This window comes from Hyaena hyaena, unplaced genomic scaffold (genome assembly GCF_003009895.1).
Source record: "Hyaena hyaena isolate Hyena2069 unplaced genomic scaffold, ASM300989v1 scaffold_369, whole genome shotgun sequence".
NCBI lineage: Eukaryota > Metazoa > Chordata > Mammalia > Carnivora > Hyaenidae > Hyaena > Hyaena hyaena.
In genome coordinates this window covers 695,485-720,636 of record NW_024081000.1, presented here as the reverse complement: position 1 = coordinate 720,636, position 25,152 = coordinate 695,485, and the positions used below count along the sequence as shown (strand labels likewise).

The window sequence follows — 25,152 nt, the reverse complement described above, 5'->3', positions numbered from 1 at the left end:
ATATCTATTTTCCAGTGTTCAATTATAACTCTGTAAATGCCAAGCATCACTTCTGATGGAAACAGATAACCAAGGGGTTCCTGGGTGGCTCAGTTAGTGGAACATCCGACTTCAGCTCTGGTCATGATCTCACAGTTTATGGGTTTGAACCCCGCGTTGGGCTCTGTGCTGATGGCTCAGAGCCTTGAGTTGCTTCGGATTCTGTTTCCTTCTCTAGAGACACTCCCCTCCCCCACTTGTGTGGTTTCTTTCTCTCAAAAATAAATAAACATCAAAAAATTAAAAACAACACAGAACCAAAAGTAGAATGGTGGTTTCCAGGGACCTGGGGAAAAGGAACTGGGGAGGGACTGTTTACTGGGACTAGGGTTTGTCTTACAAGATGAAAGCGCTCTAGAGGTAGATGGTGGTGATGGTTTCTCGCTCTTCTGAATGTAGTTAGTACCACTGAACTGTGCCCTTGAGAATGGTTAGGATGGTGAATTTGATGTTGTGTATTTTACTACAATTTAAAAAAATTAAAAAAAGGAGATAAATGGAGTTCTCAAGATAAACTGCTATAATTTTGATCAGAAGCAAAGAAACGTGCTATTTCAGTTTGTGCAATATGTCATAGGTAAAGGTATGGTTTTCTGTAAAACTCTTCATGATGCTGACATAATTAAAAGACCGCTAGTCCTGTGTTTGAAGATTGCAGAGCTCTGATACCCTGGATTGGAAACTATTGCTTTGACCACTCAATTTTTCAGCTCCTGGGGAAGGAAGCGATGTTGGTTGAGGAGACTGATCTGTTTTAGAGCAAATTGATCTGTTGGGAGGCAGCATGGCCAAGGTTAAAGGCCTGTGCTCTGGAATCCTGCTGCATGCTGGCTTCGCTGTTTATTTTCTGGGTGACCTTAGGCTGGTTGTTTAATAGCCTGAGCTCCCCGATTCCTCATCTGTAAATGGGCTGGTAGTGATGGCCCATGCAAATGCTTAGAATAACACCTGGCATTTCGGAAGCCCTCAGCAAATGCTAGCTCTTATTAAACTTCATGGTTGTGCATGGATATCAAATGGTAGGGACAATACAGAACTTTGAGGCTTGCCGGATGACACAAATGGGGTGGAAGCCTCAACTGATGCTGAGCATCCTCTTTTCCTCTCTAGTATTGAAAGTGGAGGATGCCCAGTAAGTGCGGGCTCTCTGATCTCCTCATGGACACCAGTGGCACTCCTCTTAGTGTCTTTATAAACTGCAGGTGTATAGAGTGATGCTTCCTAGCATTTCCCAAGTGGCTTCGGGACATCCTGGTTAGTGATATCAAAAGTCGCCTGGGTTTTAGCATGTTGAAATGACCTCCACACATGGTGGGGAATGAGCTAGCCACTGGGGCCAGTGAGGTATCGGCTTTGAACGCCTGTTGAAATCACCATTCCGAGCCACCCAAGTCTTTGGGCAGCTTTGTTTTGTGATAGAGCTGGTTTTTCTTCTGGAGGATCTCAGACCTCTGAAGGTAGATATTTAAAGTCCTTTCTTCCTCCCTGCTATAAAGGAAGAATCACCTCTGTGTGACGGGGCTAATGCTGGCTTGGCCCACTGTTCACCTGAACAGAGGTTACCTGGCAGGGAAGCAGGGTGCTGAAACTGTCTTGGACTGTGACTCTTTGAGGTCATGAATGTCCAAATCTTTAGCCATCTGTGACTCGCCCAGAGCAATGGAACTCCATCGCCTAGGAGTTCACTGGAGCCATGAGAATATCCCATTGAAGTGCATGTTCTCTCCCTTGTTCTTCTCTCTTAGCAACTGTGTGACTCATATACTACTCAGAAAGTACTCATTCTCTGTAATTTATACCCCTGCCTGTTGTATTCTTATTGCGGAATTGTTTGTGTTGATCTTCAGAAGACAGAACCTTGAGGAATATCTATGGGAACCAAGACTGTCCTTTGGAAAAAGACCATGTTAAATTTCTTTTGTTATTAAGTATGCATCATAAGTATGGTTCAGCCGTTTGACCCATAATCTCTGCTTTTTTCTCCCTAGCACTGGCTTGAACCTAACAAGTCCATCTCCAAGCAAATGAAATGTAAGTGTCAACCTGGGGTTTCACCTTTGCTATGAAATGTCCAATGGGTTTTGTCTCTTGACAAAGTTTCTCCTGCAAGGGAACAAATGGATGGAGATGAACATGTGTGGGTGGGGGCTTCTCTCTCCTAGTGGGTGCTGTGTAACTTCTCTTATTTGCTGGCCTTCACCTTCCTTGAAGTCACTATCACCTTACCTTCATACTTCATATTTGAACAGGAACATAGGAATTATATGACTAGGTATCTGTTAAACATAATCACCAGGTACCTGGTTCCTCTGGATTGTTGGGGGTTGCTAGTAGGTGGTTCAGGATGGGAAGTACAGTCTTGGAGGGATGAGGAAAGCAGGTGTATTTTGAAACTAAAATCTTGCCATTAACTTTATTGAAGATTGTATTATTCTTTTATACTTGTCAAACTCCCTACAACAATTTTTCCCCTGAGTAATTGTTTTCAGGCCCTCATGTTCTGAACTTTTTTTTTTTTTTTTTTTGATGGGGGGAGACAGAGGGAAGTTGCCTTGGGAAACATTTTTCTAGAATTCTGATCATCTGCTTTCAGTGTTGTGAAGAGGGTGTTGACTGGGTGTTGGATGGCATGGTGTTTTGTCCTGGTCATCTGTGCCAGGCTTTAGGCAACCTGCTTTTATTTATGACTTGGAGGAGGGCTTCTGAAATGTACTTCAGAAATTCACTGCCTGTCCTGAAATCCATTTATCCTTCCATGTCAACTTTCCCAGGGCTCTGAAATGTAGGCGATAAATCAGTTTCTCATCGGAAACCAGTTTAGTGCATATTATGTCACTTATCATTATTCAAGGGATTCTTTCATTTTTCAAATATGAAGAAATTATTCTGGGCAGGGCTTTTAAGTGGGAGAAGGAAGAAAGCAAACATGGATGGCCAACTGACAACCAATACATTCATTCCTTAACCCTCTTCCCCCCGCCATCCACCCTCCCTTGTTCCCTTCCCCCTCATCCCTCCTTCCTTTATGCATTCACAATATTCTTCCTTCCCTCCACCATGTCTGAGGAGCAAATTCTGTCTGATCAATGCAGGAAAGACAACCAGGTTGTTCTGGGGCAGGCTAATGACCCATGGCTGTTGCACGGAGCTGGCAGGAAAGATGTATGAGGTGAAAACAGGGTCAGCAGTAGACATGTGAGGTCCAGAGAGGTCAGTGCATTGGGGTGCAGCTGGAATAGAATTGGGACAGGCATCCATGAAGAAATAGCAGGACTGGTATCAGGAAGCTTTATGTGGAATGACATGCAGGATATTAAAAGTGAATTATCATATCCAAAAAAAATTGCTGATGCCTAGTTTTTATTCCTTGGCTACTAAGTTTTGATATTTTTGTTTATGTATATAAAAGTATTTAGACAATCTTTCAGTAAAATTATTTATACAAAATGATTCTTTGATTTTGGCTCTTCAATGTAATGCATATTTTCCTTAGGCTACATATACATAGTTTAAAAATATAAATATCTCTAAAGTCAGATGTATTTCAATGCTTAGTAGAAGAAAAAACTTTTAATTTGTGAAGAATTTTCTGCTTAAGAGCTTTGTTCCTGTGCTAAGTAAATCTGAACAACCAACTGGAGATTTATAGTGTTTGGTAAAAATGTTTTAAAGATTGACCTTTGACTACTGGGCAATATCAATCTAATGACAAATGAAATCTGAATCTGGATAAAAGAACTGTGTAAAATTCAATTTCCAAACCAGACAGTGTGACTCACTAGTTCTAGGAACTGGTAAAGGTCTTGTCCATAACCCGGTCTGCTGTTGTATTTTTGAGGACATTACTTGAACAAGAAATTATGTAATTTTCTCAAGATCACATATCTAGTTTTGTTGTTGATGATGGTGTCTTTTAGTATCAAGAATTTCTGTACTCTTATATGTATATCTTGGAAACATTAACTTTAAATTGGAAAAAAAATTTTTTTTTTAATATTTTCATTTATTTCTAGGAGAGAGAGAGAGACAGCGTGAGCAGGGGAGGGTCAGAGAGAGAGGGAGACACAGACTCAGAAACAGGCTCCAGGCTCTGAGCTGGCAGTCAGCACAGAGCCTGACGCGNGTGAGCAGGGGAGGGTCAGAGAGAGAGGGAGACACAGACTCAGAAACAGGCTCCAGGCTCTGAGCTGGCAGTCAGCACAGAGCCTGACGCGGGGCTTGAACCCACGAACTGCGAGATCATGACCTAAGCGAAAGTCGGACGCTCAACTGACTAAGCCACCCAGGCGCCCCTAAATTGGAAAAAATTTTAAAACTGGGCTTGTATATTGTTAACCCAGAGAAACTGGGTTCAATTCCTGGGACTCCTTCAAAAGGATCTGGTTATGGAACTCCAGGCAACTTCCTTCTTGGCTATGGGTATGCCTTTTATACGTTGACTGCTTTTGAGTAGCCAATGAGGGCAAAACTTGGAGGAATGGTTTGATCGTAGACTTTCAGGTTCTTTTCCCTGACCATATTGAGATACCTTTAACTATGGGTGTTCCTAGGAATGGGGTTTCCCAGGGTTGGCTGAAGGTCAGCTGCTCTGATTAACAAACTCTCTACAAAGGCATTATTATTTCTTACTACTATTTAAAAAATAGTTTATTTTTATTTTACTTTTTATTTAAAGGTTTTCAGTTTTTAATGAGATATAATTGGCCTGTAACATTGTAGAAGTTTAATGTGTAACATAATGATTTGATAAATATATATGTTGCAAAATGATTCCCATGGTAAGATTGGTTAATTAGTTAATTTAATTAATTAATTAATTAAATACCCATTACCTCACATAGATATTCACACCTCATGTATTAAAGTAGGTTTTAAATGTCCGTGATTTTTCTTAGTTCAAAAGAATTTAAAATGAAAGCCCAAACTATTTCCTTTCTCTTCCCCCTTATATCTCCAAGCCCACTTCAAAGAAGTAACTGTTAACAATATTTTGTATATCCGTCTGGGATTTCTTATGTGTACAGAAAAGCTTCCCCAATGTATATAAGACCTTTTATAAACAAAAAATGAGACCAATCTTTATATATTATTCTTTACCTTGTTATTTTTTAATAGCTTTTAAAATTTTTTAAAAATGTTTTATTTATTTCTGAGAGAGAGAGAAAGAGAGAGAGAAAGAGAGAGAGAGAGAGAGACAGCATGAGCAGGGGAGGGTCAGAGAGAGAGGGAGATACAGAATCTGAAAGAGGCTCCAGGCTCTGAGCTGGCAGTCAGCACAGAGCCTGATGCGGGGCTCAAACCCATGAACCATGAGATCATGACCTGAGCTGAGGTCGGACGCCCAACCAACTGAGCCACCCAGGCACCCCTAATAATAGCTTTTTTTTTTTTTTTTTTTTTTTTTAGTATCAAACCAAACTCACCCAATATGAAATAACATAGCTTGAGAAGTTTTGTAATTATCAAAGAAAACAGGTTAAAAAAACTTCCAGACAAGAAAATCTCCAACCCATTTGCTCTCCCTCTGTTGCTGCCAGGGTCCCCTTTGCCTTAACTAGAAGCTTCTCTTGAAGCTTTCACCATCCAGGGAGCTTTTACCATTCCTTCCAGTATCTCAGAGATCTGTCCAGAAACCATAGGAAAAGACAGTGGAGAACCCAACACCAGTTCAGTGGTCCTTTGAATTCTTGTTGTCTTTTTCCACTCTACATACTATTATTTACTTTCCAGGGTCCTTAGGTAGCTGCTGTACATATTGTGTCCAGGTTTCACAGCTGCATTCAGTGGGAGAGACAGGGTAAGATGCAATGAGTCAATACTTCCTGGAATTGGAACCTTCAAATCAAACTTTTAATCCTTCCTTGTTGAGTAGGTCAAAATACAGGTAGGCTACATAATTTGGGCAGTGTTGGGCAGTATCTTCATTTCCCTGTTCCATCATTGCATGTCCGTAAGTACACATGTAGACTGCACTTTGATCTTTTTCTATCCAGAGTATTCAGATAGTGGGTTGTCTGCAGGCGAAGTGTTAAATGAAGTGGTGTATTTTGGATGTTTGGATTTCAGAGTCTTTCTTTTCCAGGTAGAAGTAGTGACTGTTCTTACTTGTACCCTACAGTTTTTGGCCTTGTTCCCATAACTGTAGAATGTAGTTTAGTGTGTACACATGTAGTAGCACACATCAGGAGACAAAACTTTCATGTCTTCTAGGATCTATGTAACCACACAAACTGTATTAGCCTGAAGAGGCTTTAAAAAGTTACATATTATGACTCAGACATTGCACAAATGTAACATTTCTCCTCCATGACTGAATTCAGTGTGCTATGAGCCTTTTTCCCTTTGGGGGCAAAAAGGTTCAATCTTGCCACTTCAGGGTAATTCAAGATCTGCCAGTGTAGAATTTGACCTCTTTCAGGAAATTACTCAGTGAGTTCATTATTTAAACATAGTCTCTTGAAAGTGCATACTTCTAAATTGGGGTATTTCCCCCATACCAAGAGCTTTTCCTGTTTCTCTATTCCCAGAATGGCGTCATGAGGCATGGGAAGCTTGTGTACCATCATGGCGGTGAGGGTGACGTCTCTCTTGTGCCCAGCCCTCCTCCTGTAGCCTGTCTTCTGTGACTTGGCCTTTGGTTGCTGCCCTCTTTCCCCGCTCTGTCCTCCCAGAATGTGACTGGTCCCATTTGGCCTTTCAGTGTGCACTGGCATGTGCTGCTAAGACCTGTGCTCCTGACCGTGGTCTCGCCCTGCAAGTCTACAGACTGTCCCTCTGGCAGTGCCCCTCTCCAGGAATCTTTGTCATTGGCTCTTAGCAGGACTACCCAGTGGTAGAGCAGTCACTGCTCAGCCTCTTCTGTGCCATGCTTCAGCCTTGGGAAAACTTATGTACACCATGGAAGGTTCTGCCTCTGCTTAAACACAGCGTGGAGCCATTTCTTCAGTGTCCTTCAAAGTCGTAGCACTACGCTTGCCCAAATTACTCTGGAGTTTCTTGGTCTTGCTCCCATGCCTCACTCTGTTCAGCCAGGCTAGGGTGCTGAGGGTGCTTCTCATAGCTCTGGATAGCATCTTAAGTGTGGTTTTGTTCTTTGGGTCTCTCCAGGCTCTCTGTTTGTCTTCCTTCCCCACCCCCTACCCACAATTAATACTGGCTTTTGTCCTTGGATACAAGATTAATATCCTAAAACAATACTTGTTCGTAGGCAGCAACTATTTCTGAAATGTAATGGGGAAAAAGGGCTATTGCTTACAATAGCAATAACAAGTAAAAACATAAATTACTCATAAATATAACAAGAAATGTGCAAAATCTATATAAATTTTGAAGTTTTACTGTGGAGTTACTGTAGATAAAAAGAGTTCAGCAAATGGAGACTTCTTAGTTTCCATTTACTATTGTGAAGGTCAATTTTTTTTTGCAAATTAATGTATACATTCAAATAATTTTCAAATCAGAATATCAACAAGATGCCTTATGGCATTTAACAAACTGACTCTAAGGCTCATTTACAGGGGCATCTGGGTGGCTTGGTCGGTTAAGTGTCGACTTTGGCTCAGGTCATGATCTCACAATCTATGAGTTTGAGCCCTATGTTGGGCTCTGTGCTGACAGCTAGCTCAGAGCTTGGAGTCTGCTTCGGATTCTGTGTCTCCCTCTCTCTCTGCCCCTCCCCTGTTTGTGGTCTGTCTGTCTCTCAAAAATAAATAAATATTTAAAAAAATTTAAAAAGGCTCATTTACAAAAGACGATTCCTCGGAATAACTAATAAATATGTGAAAAAGAACAATGACAGGGTCCTTGTTTTATTAGGTAGCAAATTAAGGCATATGAGCTATAATTGAGTCCTCATGACAGACACATATAGATATTAAGGTAGACACAGGAATAGGAAAAGAAACCAAACAGGGAAAAAAAAAAACCCTTCAAACTGATCCATTATTGGTGAGAATATGGGTTATGATAAAGATTGTATTTCTCATCAGAGAAAGATGGATTTCAAGGCATGATTTTGTGGATTGCCTTTCTATTGGAAAAAGAAAAAAAAAGCTAAAGACCTACCTCAGACCATGGAATTAATTCCTGCTAAATTCAAAAACCCAGGATATTTAATAATCTATAGAAGCTTTAGGTAAACATTCAGGACTATTTCTTATAATTATGGAATAGGGCTTCCTAAGGAAAATAGAAAAAACAGAAGTAAAGCACAATGCTGACAAATTTGTGTTAAAACTAGACTCATCTACCAAAATATTTGCTTTGCTTACTGCAAATGAGCAGATTTTCAGTTAATATTTGTCGAGCAAATGAGTATAAAACAAATTATAAATAAATTAAAACACAAGCAAAATAAATAATGGAAGAACACTTGCCAAATATTAACGAGTTGTAAATGTGCAGAATCTATAAACTGTGGTGGTATACACCCAAAGATAAATGACTCAATAAAAAAAATGTGAAAAGACCCAAAGAAGGAATAAAAATAAATGGCCAGTAAACTCATATACAGACGGTCAATATCACTAGTAACAAGGAAAATGTAGATTAAAATAAGGTAGTTTTTGTTACAGTGAGAAAATGGTTAATACTGATAATATCCATTTGATGAGGATGATGGTAACACTTCTGAGGATGAGGGTAACACTCAGGATGGTAACACTGCTGATGCAGGAGTAGGGGTGTGTATCAACTGGAAAAGCCATTTGGGAAGGAAATTTAGCCATGTCTTTCTAGATTCAAAATGCCTGGGTCCCTTCACATGGTTAGGACAGACAACCTGTCCCGGGCATAATAAGTGAAGAACTGTAACAAAACGGTAATAATTTAACCATTGGATTTTTTTAGTTCTTTCATTTTTGTTGACGTACTTAAAAAAAGTAGCTAGAAGATAATATAAAAATTATGTTTTAGTTTATTTGATTACATTTTTGTTGTTGAATTAAAATTCTCTCTAAAATTATCAGCCATCACTCATTTTGACTCCTCTGATAAGTTTTAACTTTCTCTCCATGTAGAATAAACTACTTTGTATAGGAGATTCTTGAATTTTAATTTTGCACTGTGCAATGATATGCTTCATAGGTTAGGTGAGAATGATTAACAGTATTCAGCATCAAAATTTATGAGACTTAAGTGGTAAATTCGAAGAAAATACCTAGGATATTTAAAGTGTAAGTCAGAAGTGAAAGTGTAGATGTGTTAAAAAAAAAATGCCTATGTCTCTTGATCCAATGAGCTTATCTCCATGAATCTATTGAAAGCAAAATTTATCCAAGCACAGGTATATATTAATGCAAGGAAATCTGTTGTAGTGTTGCTTCTAGCATTGAGAATTGGAAGAAACAAAAAGCCTGTAATTTTGGCAAGGCTGAATAAATTGTGTGGAATGCAGACAGCCATTAGCCTGTAGTATTGACACTGAAAGATTTATTAGATCTTGGAGTTAAGAAAGCAGGTAAAAATACCACCTAGAGAATGATCCCTCTATAAGAAAATAAACAGATTATTTTAGATGAACATGTAAATGAAGAGAAGGTTCGCAAATGTCTGTACTAACTGGTTACCTCAGGGGAAGAGAGTAGGGTAGAGGGAGGCGACAACATACATTTTATTATATATAGTTACTTTGTTTTGGGGCATTTGGGTGGCTCAGTTGGTTAAGCATCTGACTCTTGATTTTGGCTCAGGTTATGATCTTGCAGTTGGTAGGATTGAGCCCCACGTTAGGTTCTGTGCATGGAACCTGTTTGGGATTCTCTCTCTTCCTCTGCCCCTCTCCTGCTTGCACTTTCTCTCTTTCTCAAAATAACTATATATTTTTAAGTATTTATGTTTTACTTGGGTCTTCTTTAAGTTTATTTTTAGAGATTGAGAGAGAGAGAGAGAGAGAAAGAATCCCAGGCAGGCTCCATGCTTAGCACACAGCCTGATGCAGGGCTCAAACCCACGAACCATGGGATCATGACCTGAGCTGAAATCAAGAGTCTGATACTTAATGAACTGAGCCACCCAGGTGCCCCTACTCAGATCTTTTACAATGAGAATATTTTCCTAGATCACTTGGTAATAAAGAGAAAACAAACAGAAGGAGAGACCGTTTTATGTAAAAACTGAGAAAGAGAGGGAGAGGGAAAGTTAGGAGGAGACAAGTGGGGAGTCGGGAAGGGAGGAATCAAAGTCCATTATGCATTAAGAATGTACTATAGAAGGGCTTCTGGGTGGTTCAGTTGCTTAAGCATCCGACTTAGGCTCAGGTCATGATCTTGCGGTTTGTGGGTCCGTGTCGGTCTCTGTGTTGACAGCTCTGAGCCTGGAGCTTGCTTCAGATTCTGATTCTGTGTCTCTATCTCTGCCCCTCCCCCACTCATGCACATTCTCTCTCTCTCTCAAAAATAAATAAGCATAAAAATTTTTAAAAATGCACTATGGAAATACAGACCTAGATGAAAGGAGGCTCACCTCCAGAAGAGGTTCTCTGCTTAATCCTGGCTGGTACCTGATTAGCCCCGCAGGGTAGTTTAAGATCACCTTCTTGCTCTATTTATCAGACTCTGTGCTGCTACCAAGCACCCTGAAGGAACAGGGGTGCTTGAAAATGGCTTCTGCATGCAAATCAGGCTGGGGATTACCGCCAGCTTCTGCATAATGCATGGCGTAACTCAGCCAGAGAGTCAAGTTGCTGGCTGGTGCCTGTAGTGTTCCTTCCTTGAAGTTACGATGGTTCTGCCTGGAAGCCTGAGCTGGCATGCAATCTCTGTCTCTGATGGTGCTGTTTGTGAACGTTCGTGCTTCTGTGGCATTCCTTAGCTTTCCAGCACCCATTGAGGCTGATCTAGTGAACGGTTCCCTTGCTGCTGAATAATTTCCTCAACGGGAACAAATCTTCTGTAGCATATAGAGAGAGGACAAGGAGCCTAGATTTTTGCTCCGGGGTGAGGATCAGGAGAAAAGCCATAGGTCCCGTACCTATTTGTGAGGCCAGTTTGGATGCCTGCCTTCCTCCACTTTTGTTCTTCCAAAAGCACTCTGCTTGCTGAGTACATTGGTTTCCTCGAGGGCTGCCATAACCAAACTATGCCCACTGCACGGCTTGCACAACAGAAATCCATTCTCTCGCAGTTGTGGAGAATGGAAGTCTGAACTCCAGGTGTCAGCAGGGCCATGCTAGAGCAGCTCTGAAGCCGCTCTGAAGGCTCTAGGGGAGAATCCTTCCTTGCCTCTTCTGGCTCTTGGTGGTTGCTGGCTGGCCTTGGCGTTCCTTCCTTGGCTTGTATCTGTATCATTCCAATCCCTGTCTCCGTCTTCATATCACTTTCTCCCTGTGTTACTCTGTGTGTGTGTGTCCAAGCCTCTTTCCCTTCTCCTATAAAGATAACAGTCATTGGTTTTAGGGCTCACCCTAACCCAGTATGACTTGGGTTACATACTAATGAATTATGAATTACATCTGCTAAAAGACGCTATTTCCAAATAGGGTTATGTTTCGATGTTCTAGGTGGGCAGGAATTTCTGGGAACACTGCTCAGTGCCCACTGCACTGAGTGGCCTCCACTCAGATCTCTCGCGTCCCTTCTATTTGTTCTTTCAGTTGCCTTCATGCTTTTGCTTTGTGGCTTATTTCCCCACTTTTTGTATGTGTTCTTTTTTGCAGACCTTTATCATATGCTTCTGATAGTAGAGCTTTACACATTTTACTTCTCCAGACGCCCATAGTGACAGTAACGCCAAATTTGACCTCTTGGGGCAACCTGCCCCATTGGCCTCAGTCTATACTTGTCTAATCATATCTTCTGTATTTAATTTGGAAGATTTCTCCACCTGGTCCATGGCTTAAGCTAGGGCTCTGCATGTAATCAGCTCCTAATAAATGCCTGTGGACTAGAATAAAAAAATGTCCTTTTTAGGGACCAGGTAAAAGAAGGTCAACTGCCATGTTCTTTAAGAACAAATCCAAGCATAACAGATGGTGTTGGGAGAACTGGACAGCAACATGCAGAAGAATGAATCTAGATCATTTTCTCACACCATGGACAAAAATCAATTCAAAATGGATAAAGGACCTGAACGTGAGACAGGAAACTATCAACACCCTAGAGGAGAAAGCAGGAAACAACCTCCTTGACCTCCACCGCAGCAACTTCTTACTTGACACATCCCCAAAAGCAAGGGAATCAAGAGCAAAAATAAATGATTGGGACCTCATCAAGATTAAAAGCTTCTGCACAGCCAAGGAAACAACCCAGAAAATTAATAGGCAACCAACGGAATGGGAAAAGATAGTTGCAAATGACATATCAGATAAAGGGTTAATATCCAGAATCTATAAGGAACTCACCAAACTACACGCCCGAAAAACAAACAACCCAGTGAAGAAATGGGCAGAAGACATGAACAGACACTTCTCCAAAGAGGACATCCAGATGGCCAACAGACACATGAAACGATGCTCAGCATCCCTCCTCATCAGGGAAATACAAATCAAAACCACACTGAGATACCACCTCACGCCAGTCAGAGTGGCTAAAATGAGCAAATCAGAGAACTCTAGATGCTGGCGAGGATGTGGAGAAACGGGCACCCTCCTACACTGTTGGTGGGAATGTAAACTGGTACAGCCCCTCTGGAAAACAGTGTGGAGGTTCCTCAGGAAACTAACAATAGAACTCCCTTATGACCCAGCAATAGCACTGCTAGGAATTTACCCAAGGGATACAGAAATGCTGAGGCATAGGAGCACATGTACCCCAATGTTCATAGCAGCACTCTCCACAATAGCTAAAACATGGAAAGAGCCTAAGTGTCCATCAACAGACGAATGGATCAAGAAGATGTGGTTTATCTATACGATGGAATACTACATGGCAATGAGAAACAATGAAATCTGGCCATGTGTCGCAACATGGATGGACCTTGAGGGTGTTATGCTGAGCGAAATAAGTCAGGCAGAGAAGGACAAATATCATATGTTTGCACGTATAGGAGGATTAGGAGGAACTTGATGGAGGAACAAGGGGGAGAAGAAGGGCGGAAATGGTGGGGGAAAAGGAGAGAGGCAAACCATGAGAGACTCTTGAATGCTGACAAAAACTGAGGACTGATGGATGTGGGGGGGAGGGGGGATGGGCATGGAGGAGGGCACTTTGGGGATGAGCACTGAGTGTTATGTGGAAACTAATTTGACAATAAACTATTTGTAAAAAAAAAAAAAAAAAAAAAAAAAGAACAAATCCAAGCACACACCTGATGAAAACCCATTGCATAAATCATGTAACTATAGGTCCCCAACTGCTGCAGTTTAGTTGTTGGCTGTTTTCGTTCTTTCCAGGCTTCTTCATTCTGTTGCTTCCCTCCAGCTTTGGATGCCACCTTCTGTTACTTTAGGGTTAGTTCAGTAAGTTTGGCATGGTATCTCTTTTTCTTCCAAGGACAGCTGTGTCATTGAAAATTTCCCCATTTGGTCCTTATATATGAAAGTCCGTGCAGCCTGGGCCAATAAGGGGTGTTCATGTTACACATGAAAAAGGGAAAGAAATAATGGTAATAATAGTAATGACAAAAAAACCCTTAAATTATGGTGTGCAGTTCTAAATGACAGACACATTTTCATAAGCCACAGGTTTACAATTTTTAGCCTTATTCTTATGGTATGGTTGGTGACATTGATGTCATTTTGATTGAGTGCAATGGTCAGTTCTTGGGCTTCGGGGAGGACCCAACACTCTTTTTCTTTGGAAGAAGGGTGGGTGATGGGGTGAAGGAGGAGGAAGTCGAAAGAAAAGAGCATCTCCCTTGTATCACTGGGAGATACTTCCAGGGCTTCCTTTGACCTTCGGGAGCACCCATGTTGTTTCCTGGGCCACATGATTCAAAACTACAGATGTGTTAGTGGTCTAAATGTGTGAATGATAATCCCGATGGACCAGGAAGTTCTGTGCTTGGAATGGGAGTGCTGGAGGAGATTCAAACATGGGTCAAGTAGGTGGTTTTATTCATATCTGTTTCCATTTGGTTGGAAAGCCTTTATAATGCCTCATTTTTGGATGCAATTTCATAGTATAAAATCTTAGTATGCAGTTACATAAGTAATTGAACTTGGCTTTTATAATTATCATTATTACTAGTTGATTCACACCTACCCACATGATTCCTGAGGGTGTAGTTAGTTATACAACATCTGCAGCAAGCACACACCTGGGTCTCCTGCCTTCAGTTTCATGTACTTTTGCTAACTTTTGTTTTTGTTTTGCTAAAATTCTCAGGTCATTGCACCATGCTCTTAGGGAGCAAAGCAGGAAACTAAAGACTTCATTTGACTTACTTTATTGAGCTATTTTGCTTTATTGTGGGGGTCTAGAGCCAAACCCACAATATCTCAGAGGTATGCTTCCATAGGTCTAGGTCAAGGTGAAGGGCTCTCCCTCATCCATATCAGTTCCTTTTTTGCCCTCTAGAATAGTAACAAATCCTATGGGTTGAGTACTTAGGTATCAGACAGTCTGCTGAATGCTTTATGTTATTAACTCCTGTCATCCTCCTCATGGGCTTTGTATCAGGGATCAATGAACTATGGCCTTGGGACCAAAGGCCTGCCATCTATTTTTGTCTGGGCCTATTGGCTCAAAGTAGGTTTCATAGTTTTAAATGATAGTTTTAAAAGCAAAAGACAAGACTTTGTGACCTGTGAAGGTGATCTGAGATTCAGATTTCAGCGTCCTATTGCAACACAGCCATGCCACTGGTCTATATCTTGTCTGGGGTTGCTTTTGCATTACACCAGCTGAGCAGAGTGGTTGAGACGGAGACCTTGAGGCTCGCAAAATCAAAAGTATTTACTCTCTGGCTCCTTACGGAGAAAGATCACTGATCATTACCCTGGGTGGTTGGTTCCATTATTTCCCCCATTTTACAAAGGAGGAAGTGGAAGCTGAGAGTTTTCAGTTTGGTCATAGAAGCTTGCCCCAATGCTGAATTTGAGATTAGAAGTGCTGGACCCTAAAGTCCCTGTTAGAGCTTCTCCTAAACAGCACAGGCAGCCAGAGAATTCTGAGAACAAGTGTTTGTGAGGCAGCGGCTTGGTGATCCAGGATCCCTTACGAAGTTCTCAGTGCATCCGTTTGTGTGCGTGGGTACGCCTGCGTGTGTGATTCCAACCCAAGAGAACTTAACAGGAGGAGGATGAATTAAATACAATGGGAAAAAAAAAATCCCTCTCTGCTTTGGAAGTAGAGGCAACACAGTGCCAGTAGCATCTTGGAGGCTGCTGGTTGTCATTTCAGTAGAAGAATGACGGAGGGATTATCACTCTTTATGATGATGATAGTAACAGTTGTGGCAAGATCATAATCGTTTCCAACAAGAAGAGAGCAGTCGTTAAGAGAGCAGTTCTCCGGCTGGCTCGTTAAAACATATCCCAAGAGTTATAGTTTGTTGAATGAGTAATGCTCTGCCCTTTTGGTGCTCAAGTGTCCTTTTGCGCATGTGCAGAGAGTTGGTGCTCCCGAGAGGTTTTGTCTTGAAAGAGACAGCACTGATGAATCCATCAGTATCACTATGCATGCCACATGCACAGGGAAGTGGGGTGTGCCCCTTGGTTCTCACTGTAAAGCCCCTGCCCCTCCCCTTCCTGAAAGACATGGGAGGGACACTGTTCATTTGGTTAAGAATTAAAAAAAAGCTATTAGAGGTGCTGAAAAGACCAGGAGTCCCTGATGCCTGCTAGGGGCCCATTGGGAAACAAGCCCCCTATTTGCAGGGGTCTAGAGGTCTTGTTTGCAACAGTAAATGCTTTGCAGTGTTTCTCCTGAGTCTTAAAATCTGACAGATTGATCAGTTCCCACCCCAGGGACTCCCAGAGGAGGGGGGGACAGGAGAGACCTGGTCCAGACACCTGCTGGCCTCGGGCTCTAAGCTTCCTCTACAGTTTAAGGGAGTTTGGGGGGATTCTTCATAGGTGTCAGCCTGAGTGTTTATGATAATGATCATGTGTTTATATGTATGTTCCTGCAGTTATGCTTTTTGTTTTCCTATAGCTCTATATAGATGATTGGAGGAAGACTCCTTTTACGGAAGGCTGCTAAGTGATGTTTCTCTCTCAAAAAAATCTCCCCCAAACCCTAATTATTCTTATAAAGATTTGAGAACTGTCATTGGTTAAAAATAGAAAGTTGTTTTCTTCGTTCTCACCCAGGACCCTATTCAGTTAATCCGTGCTCATCCCCAACCCCATTTCTGGGCAAGATCTCAAAGTGGAGATGAGAAAAATCTGTCTCTGCTTTATAAATGGCTATTCCTCTCGTGTTCTCCGTGTTAACCAACTACCCAAATGATAATACCCTGGGATCTGCTGCTGCCCAGCTCTGCCGAGCTGCCCTAGGGAGATGCTTGGCCTCCCCAGCCCTTGTCTTGCAGGGGATGGGCCTCTGTGAGAGGGAGCCCATTTATTCTCAGTGCAGTTATGTGCTCCAGGCATTTTTGAAGTGGGTTTTGGCATTTCCCCCCTCCTCTGCTACTCAGTGGTATTCTTGTTTTTAGCACTTATGTGGCTTAGTAAATGTTTCTCAGCTGAGTTCAATTCCGTCTTCTCTGTCTCCTCCCATTTCCAACTCTTCATCTCCTTCTGTTCTTGCAGTAGGAGTAGGCTAAACGTCCCAATGAAACAAAAGCTCATATTTGGGGAGTGTGCCATGTGTGTTTGCTAAGGGCCTGTGCAAACACCTGTGTGAGGCAGATGTGGCCCCTGGTGCTGTCCCCTCTTCCAGGGCAGGAAACTGAGAATTTAGGTGGCTTGCTCAAAGTCACTGTTGGGAGTCCTCCTCCAAATCTGGGGACTCATTGCTTGGGGGATTTGAGATTGTCACCACCCCATGTGCACCTGTGACTGATACTGAAGCCTGAGTACTACAGTAGAAATGGGCTACAGTGTCTCCCCCATGGGGTGACCATGCTGCCTGGTCTCATAAAGACACACAGCGGCTGTTCATGATGACACCATGGCATAAGGTCCCAGTGCATGGTGTGGGCTGTCCCACAGGTAGCTCCTTCATCAGATGTTTCCAGCTACTGATCATGTACCAAATGGTTGGCACAGATAGGGGCCATCCTTTGTCCCTTTCCCCCTGTAGCTTAAGAATAAGAAGATATGGAAGTTGGAAGGGCCGAGACCTATAGTCTCTTGGAGAAGGAAACAGGCTCATCTCTATAAGGGGACTCGCCACCTTGGACATGTCCCAGCCAGCTGCCATGTTGATCCTGGAAAGACTCCTTTTTTATACAAATCCAAGTTCATTTGCCCAATACAGAGCAAAACCAATTGCTGAGACATCAACTATGAAGCAAAGAAAGGGTTTATTGGAGAGGTAACCAAACAAGGAGATGTTTGTGGGGGACAAGCTACAGATCTGCCTCCTCAAAGCGGGAGGGTCAGGGGTACCTAAAGGCAAAGGAGAAAGGATCAGGGTATAGGGGAGAGGAGCTACTTAACTTCAGAATCCGATAATAAGTAGGTGAGGGTTGTACTTGATTTCTGTACCTGTGTAGACCTTTTGCCTACGTTATCAGTGGCATCCTTAGTATGATCCAAGGGTTGAGTTTTAGGAGCTTCTGTGCTGTATCCATTGGACTCACACACATGCTCAAAGAGATGGCCAGTGGTCCTGACTGGTTTTGGCCAGTTTTGTGGTGAAGGCTTGAGTCTCTGCAAAACACTAAATCAACATTTTGCTATTGTGGTATCAGGTAAGAATGTCATCTATGGATATATGACTGCAGGCTGTGTTCCGAGAAGGAGCAGATTTGGGTTAAGAGTTACAGTTGTACTTATTAGTCCCATTACCAAACTGATAAAGGGTTACCAGTTTCACTTTCACAGTAGTTACCCAGTTGGTGTGGGTGGGTGCCAGTGCTCCAAACCAGTGCCAGCACATTTGGGGGTGACTTTTCCTCTATCCCCTTGTTTGATGACTTAACATTTTAAATTGTATTTCTTCCCTTCTTTGATTTCCTGGAAGGTAGTAAAGAGAATTGCTCTTAGCTGCATGGATTTAGTTACAGTGAGGAAGAGAAAAGGAAACAGAGGTGGGGGGGGGTGTTTTCTCACCCCTTAAATCCTTTCTGCTTTATTCTTGATCATAGCATTTATGACCTCCTAATGTCCTATGTATTTCACTTATTAATTTTGATATTACACTTATTTATTCCACTAGATACGTCTTCCATGAAGACCTAACTTGATATTTTATAGCTACTGTTATTTGTACATCTAAACTTGTGCCTAATACTTCGTAGGTACTCAATAAGCATTTGTTGCTTGACTTAATTAATCCTCCCTCTAGGAATAGCTATTCTAACCAACTCTAGCGTCCGTGAATTTGTTCCAGATGTTGAAGGGCAGAAATTGAGATACAGGGCCAGAGTTTTTCAAAATCTCAGTCGTAGGAATCGTCATAATAATTCAGGCTATGGGCCTTCTAGACTAATATTTTGATGGGATGAACGTGATAGCAGGACATGGCTTTTTTTTTCTTTGACATCTGTCTCAAGCTTGGGGTTAATCATTCATTCAGCCAGACAGAGTCCATCTTTTATCAATCATTAGCTCTGGGAATAAAAAGCTGAACAAGATCTATAGCTCCCTACCCTCATAAATCTTGTCATCCATAACTAAATTAACATTTTGGGGGAGAAATAATTTGTCTTTTCAGCTTGTTCCAACCCTGTCAAAAAACATTCCTTAACTTGACTATTAGCTTTATCATATAATTTTGCTTCCAGAGCCTTAAGAGAATTTCTTAAGGAGAAGCCTGTTGCCACATATGCTTCTTCAGGCCTGGGCAAGGAGGTTGAACTTCTTGTCAGCTCAGGTCCCTGCTGCGGTACATGGTTCACTATGTCAAAGCCATGTGTTCCTCTTAACTTACAGGGAAACTTTTTCCTTAATTGGTGACATGGGGTCAATGATGCTGGATCAATATGAGAGAAGGACCTAGTAGGGATTTATATGATGGTAGAAGAATATGGATAAAAAATTTCAGACTTGAAGTATCTGTGTTTCTGTTGCCTGCTCTCATCCCTTCTCTGATAATGGGTCTAGTGGTGAGTGTATCCCTAGTACCTTGTATTAATTTCTTCCATGATCACATCCTAGAAAATGGAAGCTGTCAGAGGTGACTTTCTGTGTGACTTAGCAACAGCATATTTGAAAAAGATTAAGTGTGTTGGTTAATCATAAACTCAGAATGAGTCAACAATGGGATGAGGCCCTTGAGGGGGAGGTTCTTGATGAGGCTGGACATAACTAGCTCTCACCCTAGTGGTTGTGGCCATAGCTGGGAGGTACTTGAGAAAACAGACAAGAATATACCCAGAATGAGGGCACTCCAAACAGTTCCATGTGAGGAACAGTTGACAAAATGGAGGATGTTTATTATACAGAAGGCTCAGAAGGACCATAAGGGCTACTTGAGAGCTTCCTTCAAATGATGGAAGGGCTTTGCCTGTGGGAGAAGCATTAGACTATTCTGGAGCCTCAGGCTATGAACGAGGATGCCTGTGTTGGACTTCCTACTATGGGGAGTGTTCAAAGATGGCTGCCTGGGGAGCTGTCTGAGGCTCAGTGCCTGATTCCTTACGCAGAGTGAGAGTTGTAGCCAATGAGCTCAGATACCTACTGAAGCCAGCCTACGGCATAGTAAGCAGATACGCTGACCAAGAGGAAGAGAAAATGACAGCTCTAGTTTGGGATCATCTTTGATTCTTCTTTCCCCACTTTACTTTCAGTGGGCTTTTATTTTCCAGCTCCCTTTGAAACATTTGTGTGTACCTGTTGACCCAACAATTCAAAATTTGGAAGTCTGTTCTATAGAAATAAAAATATAAATACTTAATGAAATCTGCACAAGGATGTATATAAAAATATAGAAATGTGGAAGCAACCTGAAAGAAAAGAAAATAGTGGAATAAATTCAGATGTATCCATAATATGAACTATTATGCAGTTAATATAGACCATGAGTAGGATCTATAACTGCTCTTCTAGAGGGATGGACAGAATATAGAGTTAAGTGAGAAAAGCAAGAGAAACATATGTAGTGTGATTTCATTTTGTGAGAATACATTATAAAAAAAATCCGTCACCTATGTGATCATATTTGGGCATATATTTGTGTGAGTATGGCAAAGAGGGTGGAAGTATATGGGTGAAATTGTTGACAGTGGTTGGAGAGTTGGGGGTAAGGTGGGTGGGGACCTGAGGGACAGAAGGGATAGGAATAGAGACAAAGAAGAAAAATGAAAGGGGATGGTTTATCCATTCATCTGTCTGTATATCCATCTATCTATCTGTCTATCTGTTATCTGTCCATCCATCCATCTATCTATCCACTATCTACTATTAATCTGTCTATCTATCCTCTTTATTGGTTGTGCTTCAACGTGTATTAATTTTGAAGACTAATAAAGAAGAAATAAAGAAAATTTCCTTTTTTATGCTATTTCCATTATTTGGTCTATTGTTCTTCTCTTAGAAAAATGGTCTCAACTTTTCTGTTAAAGATAATCCAGAGATTTCATAATGAAAAACCATTGGCTTTAATCCTTTAGAGGTGGTGACTTGAACAAATGAAACCTGGGGAATGTGTAAAGATGAAAAATTTTGAGTCAAAGCTGAACTTCTAGATATCATGAAAGATGAATGACCTGAGAATCAGGTGTATTTTTGCTTCGTTGTTTCTTTGCTGGTGTTTATTTTCTCCTAGTGCTCCAGAAAAATGTTTCCTTAAATCCAGGGAACACAGCGTTGGGTTAGGAGCATCCAGCTCAGGAAATCTGCTAGTTCCTGGTGGGGAAGTAGGGCACTGAATGGAAAGAGCTCTGACATCTGTGTGTGTGGGTGTATGTGTATAATCGGTTTTTCTCTGCTGAGGTGGCCAGAAAGATGCTTCTGTGTTTTCCTGTGATTTGGATGCTTTCTTTCAAATTATTTTTAAGAACTGTTTTCCATATTAAATTATACTCAATATGCATTCATATTTGATGCTGATAGTTCTTTCTACATAATTTGTCTACCTACAGAATAGCCCCTGCCATTATAGAGATGGCTGGGCATTTAGCCCCTTCTTACTATGAAAGAGGATTTGGACAATAGGATGTTGCTTCCTATTTGCATTTGGATGTAGACTCAGAGTTGATCCCAAGTAGACATACTGATACATAGGCAAAACATGAGTGGGTATGTGGGATCCATAGAAATAATAATACTGTCATATTTCTTTAATTTTAAGGTGTTCATCTTATGTGCTATTTGGAATTTGAATGCCTCTTACTATACTCGTGTGCACTTATTAGATTAATATTGCAAATCAACAGTGGTTTTATAATTAAGGATGTCATAGGAATCCACTTAGCTGGTCCTTGAGTTCCAGATACTTAATGCACTTAGAACATTCTAGAATCACGAACCTCAATCAGAACTTCAGACTGCTATCTTGATTCATACAAATCAAGAAGTCATAAAAGCATTTATTTTCATAGTGACTGCTTCATAGATAATACTAAAATAATACCAAAAATGTATATAATGTAGGATCAGTGCATGGCTGACTCATTTTTAAAATTGCGATTTTAGTTTAAAGGCACCATCGTCTTGGGAAAACTAGTCATGTCCAGTGACATTTTTCCACCTCACAGTCTGAAGAATATTTTGCTAGGCCCAAGGCCTCAACAGGCAATTTATCTGTCACAAGGGGGTGGGCAGAATCTGAAGGAAGAATGTTATTTGAAGCTGTGACCTGGAGGGAACGTGACGTGGAAAGATGTGCTAACTGACTAGGTTGCCTGTGTCCCGCATTTGCTTTGGGTGTCCTGTCAAGCATTTTCTTTGAGTTTAATTGTCACTGTGGCTTTGTTTCCTTGGGCATAAGATGTGCCTCTTCCAGAAAAATCCCTTTCTCCCCTGTCCCCACCCCACTCTCCCAAGCTAGGCTGTAACTTCACGGCTGACTTTCCTGTGTGTGTTGGAGTCCATGGTCTTTTGCTGCTTTTCTCATGCCTTTTCTTTATGATGTTTCAGCTCATCCACCATACACCATGTGCTTTAGAGTGAAATTCTACCCACATGAACCCTTGAAGATTAAAGAAGAGCTCACAAGGTATTTTTCATTTGTTTGTATGTTTAATGTGCACCTTTAACCAGCCAGGGCCTCCGCATCTTCCAGGCTAGCCACGCCTCCTGTCTAGATCAGAACATGTCAACGAAGCAGGCGCTCAATTCGGCATTTTGGTGTGGAATGTTCCTCTTGCGCTTAATTGCCTTGGGATTTTTCAAACCGTTGTCATTGGGAGTGTAATTAACTGCACACACACAAAGTGGTGGTTATAAGGAGGAGGTATTCTCTGAAAACATCTGACAATGGGGTGCTAAAAATAAATAGAAGGTGATGGTTTTTAGGATACGGGTAAATTCATAGCTAGTGCAGCCCCTGGGACCATCTTTTGGATCTGAGCTGTTTGGGAAGGGAAAAGATTGCTGGATAGTACCGACCGTCACCCCGTATTGCACTTGCTGAACGGCCTTGGGGCAGTCTTCCCTCTACTTGGAGACTTTTCTCAGGCCAACTCTGAATTTTCCAGTTCTCCAGCCTCTTCCCTTCTGATCTTCCTCAGCTGGGGCCGTGTCTGGGTCTCCTCCTGGGGTTTTGCTTTTGAGAGCAGCCTCAGCCAGTGCAGCTGAGCAGGGTCCCAGAAAGGCCAACTTGGCGGGTGGTGAAGAGCTGACACATGCTTAGTTCTTGATGAGGCTCTGGTTAGGTGACTACAATCATCATTGTGCACACTCATCCCTCAAAGTAACCTGCATAGGTCAGAATGCAGCAGAGATGCAAGGTGATGCATTGGGTTCTTGGATATTTTGCCTCCTCCTATTCACAGGTCTCCGGTAAAGCTTGACCATCATGGCACTGAGGTGACCAGATGGTTCATTTCTCTCTTATTAATTTGCACACAGCCATTAATGAGGTTTGTGCTTGGGGATGGGGGCAGGGTATATGTGGAAACGAGGGATACGTAAATAATGGGCACTAAGTGGTGGCTGGCGTTTTGCAATCTGGTTTGCTTTTTTTTAAAAAAGATTAGAACTCACATAATATAAATTAATTTCACCACTTCAAAGTGTACAATTCTGTGTCGTAAAGTACATTCCCATTGTTGGGTAACCATCACCACTGTCTCATTCCAAAACATTTTCTCCTCACCAGAAGGGAACCCCGTACCCAGGAGCAGTCACTGACTCCCGGTCCTCTCCCCCAGCCCCTGACATGCTGACGACCACTCATCTGCTCATTTCCTCTGCCTATTCTGGACATTTTGTATACGTAGAATCATGTAATATGTGGCAGGGGCTGCATGAACTACCAAAAAAAAAAAAAAAAAAGACATTCATCCTGGCTTCTCGGTGCCCATGATGTAACTAGAAGGATCAAATCGAATACTATGCTGGGCATTATTTAGTTGGGTGCCACAGTGGCTCACTTTTGTCATTTGCTTTTTATAATTTTGTCTGGAGGATAAAAATTGAATATGTGTCATGATATAAGGATGGATCTTTTGTTGAGAAAAGTCCCATTTGAAAGTAGAAGAATACAAAGTGTTAGTTAACAACTCCAGTAAAATTCCTCTTGATTAAATTTGCTAGCATTTCCCTGCATTAGACTGAGTAGCTTAGGTATGAATAGTGGAAGATTGTGAACATCTTTAGGTCTCCAAAGGAAACTAAGACAATGCCCAGTCCTTGCACAGATAGAAATGGGCTTTTCTTAGTCAATACAATTCTTAGAATTCAAAATGAATCTAAAAACTGTGGAATGCCCCCGGCACTTATGGTTTAAATTCTATCTTGAAAGAGGTTAGTTTTTCTTTTGATCTAAAGTTTAGTTTTTTTAATGTTTGTTTATTTTTGAGAGAGAGGGAGAGATAGAATGAGGGAGGGGGAGAGAGAGAGGGACACGCAGAATCTGAAGCAGGCTCCAGGCTCTGAGCTGTTAGTGCAGAGCCGGACACTGGGTTCAAACTCACAAACCATGAGATGGTGACCTGAGTGAAAGTCAGACGCTTAACTGACTGAGTCAGCCAGGAGCCCCAGACTAATCTAAAGTTTTAGAAGAATTTGCTACATGAGAAGTTAAAATCACATTCATGACCATGCTTGGGGGTCAAGAAACATTGACCCCAAGGCAGGTTGGAAAGAGTCAGACCACAAATACTCATTAAAAAAAGGATATTTGAGATCATTTTTATTCTTGATTTATCTCTCCATTTACACAATCCTCTTTCAGTCTTTTAGATTTCTGGAGCTTTTGTAAATGCTGTATACAATTTGAATGTAATCAAAGTGTGTTGGTTTTAATATTTTTACAAATAAGAACCATTTTTAAGTTCTGTTAGAGAAGCAGTATCATGAATGATGGCACAAGAAATGTTTGCTCCAGAGCTTCTTGTGCTTTTTTTTTTTTTTTTTGCTTAATCTTTTCATACAGGAGTGATACTAAAAGGAGATGCAATATTATTTTTTTTTGGTGGCTATTATATTAAAAAATGAATATCTGATCCTGAAGCTATTTGTGAGGCTCAGCGGATTATGTTGAACCCATAATAATCTATGATTATCTCTAAAGATCACTGATATGAGCAAGGACCCAAGCTCAGATGTGTGAAAGCGGATTTTCTTTTCTCTGCAAGCTTCCATCAATCTTGATTTTGAGTCATGAGAGGAGAACTCAAGCCCTCTTAGTCATCAGTCCATAGTTATTTGAAACTATTTTTCACTACTAAACTCAAAAAAATGGAAAGGGATTCTTTTTGTTCAATGTGTAACATTTAACAGGTAGACAAGAAGCTTCATGGTATTTGGCCTGGTAGTTTACAGTCTTTAAGATCATACTTGTGTGACCTTGGTAGTCTGAATGGTCTATGGCTGAGGTCTTCCAAGTGAGGTCCCCAGACCAGCAACAGCAGCACCTGAGAACCTGGTCCCCATTCCAGACCTGGGACGGGGCTCAGCAATCTGCATTTTCATGACCCATCCAGGCAGCTCTCAAGCATGTCAAAATTTGAGAACTACTC

General features: G+C 41.5%; 1 protein-coding gene across 3 annotated transcripts in view; it reads left to right on the top strand.

Moving 5' to 3' along the window:
- Positions 1 to 25,152, top strand: part of FRMD3 (FERM domain containing 3) — a 302,421-nt gene that overhangs the window by 166,821 nt on the left and 110,448 nt on the right. For all 3 annotated transcript variants that reach the window (XM_039250404.1, XM_039250403.1, XM_039250405.1), the window contains exons 3-4: positions 2,028 to 2,070; positions 22,106 to 22,184. In XM_039250404.1, coding sequence (XP_039106335.1) covers positions 2,028 to 2,070; positions 22,106 to 22,184 — 122 coding nt within the window. The remainder of the gene's footprint in view (positions 1 to 2,027; positions 2,071 to 22,105; positions 22,185 to 25,152) is intronic.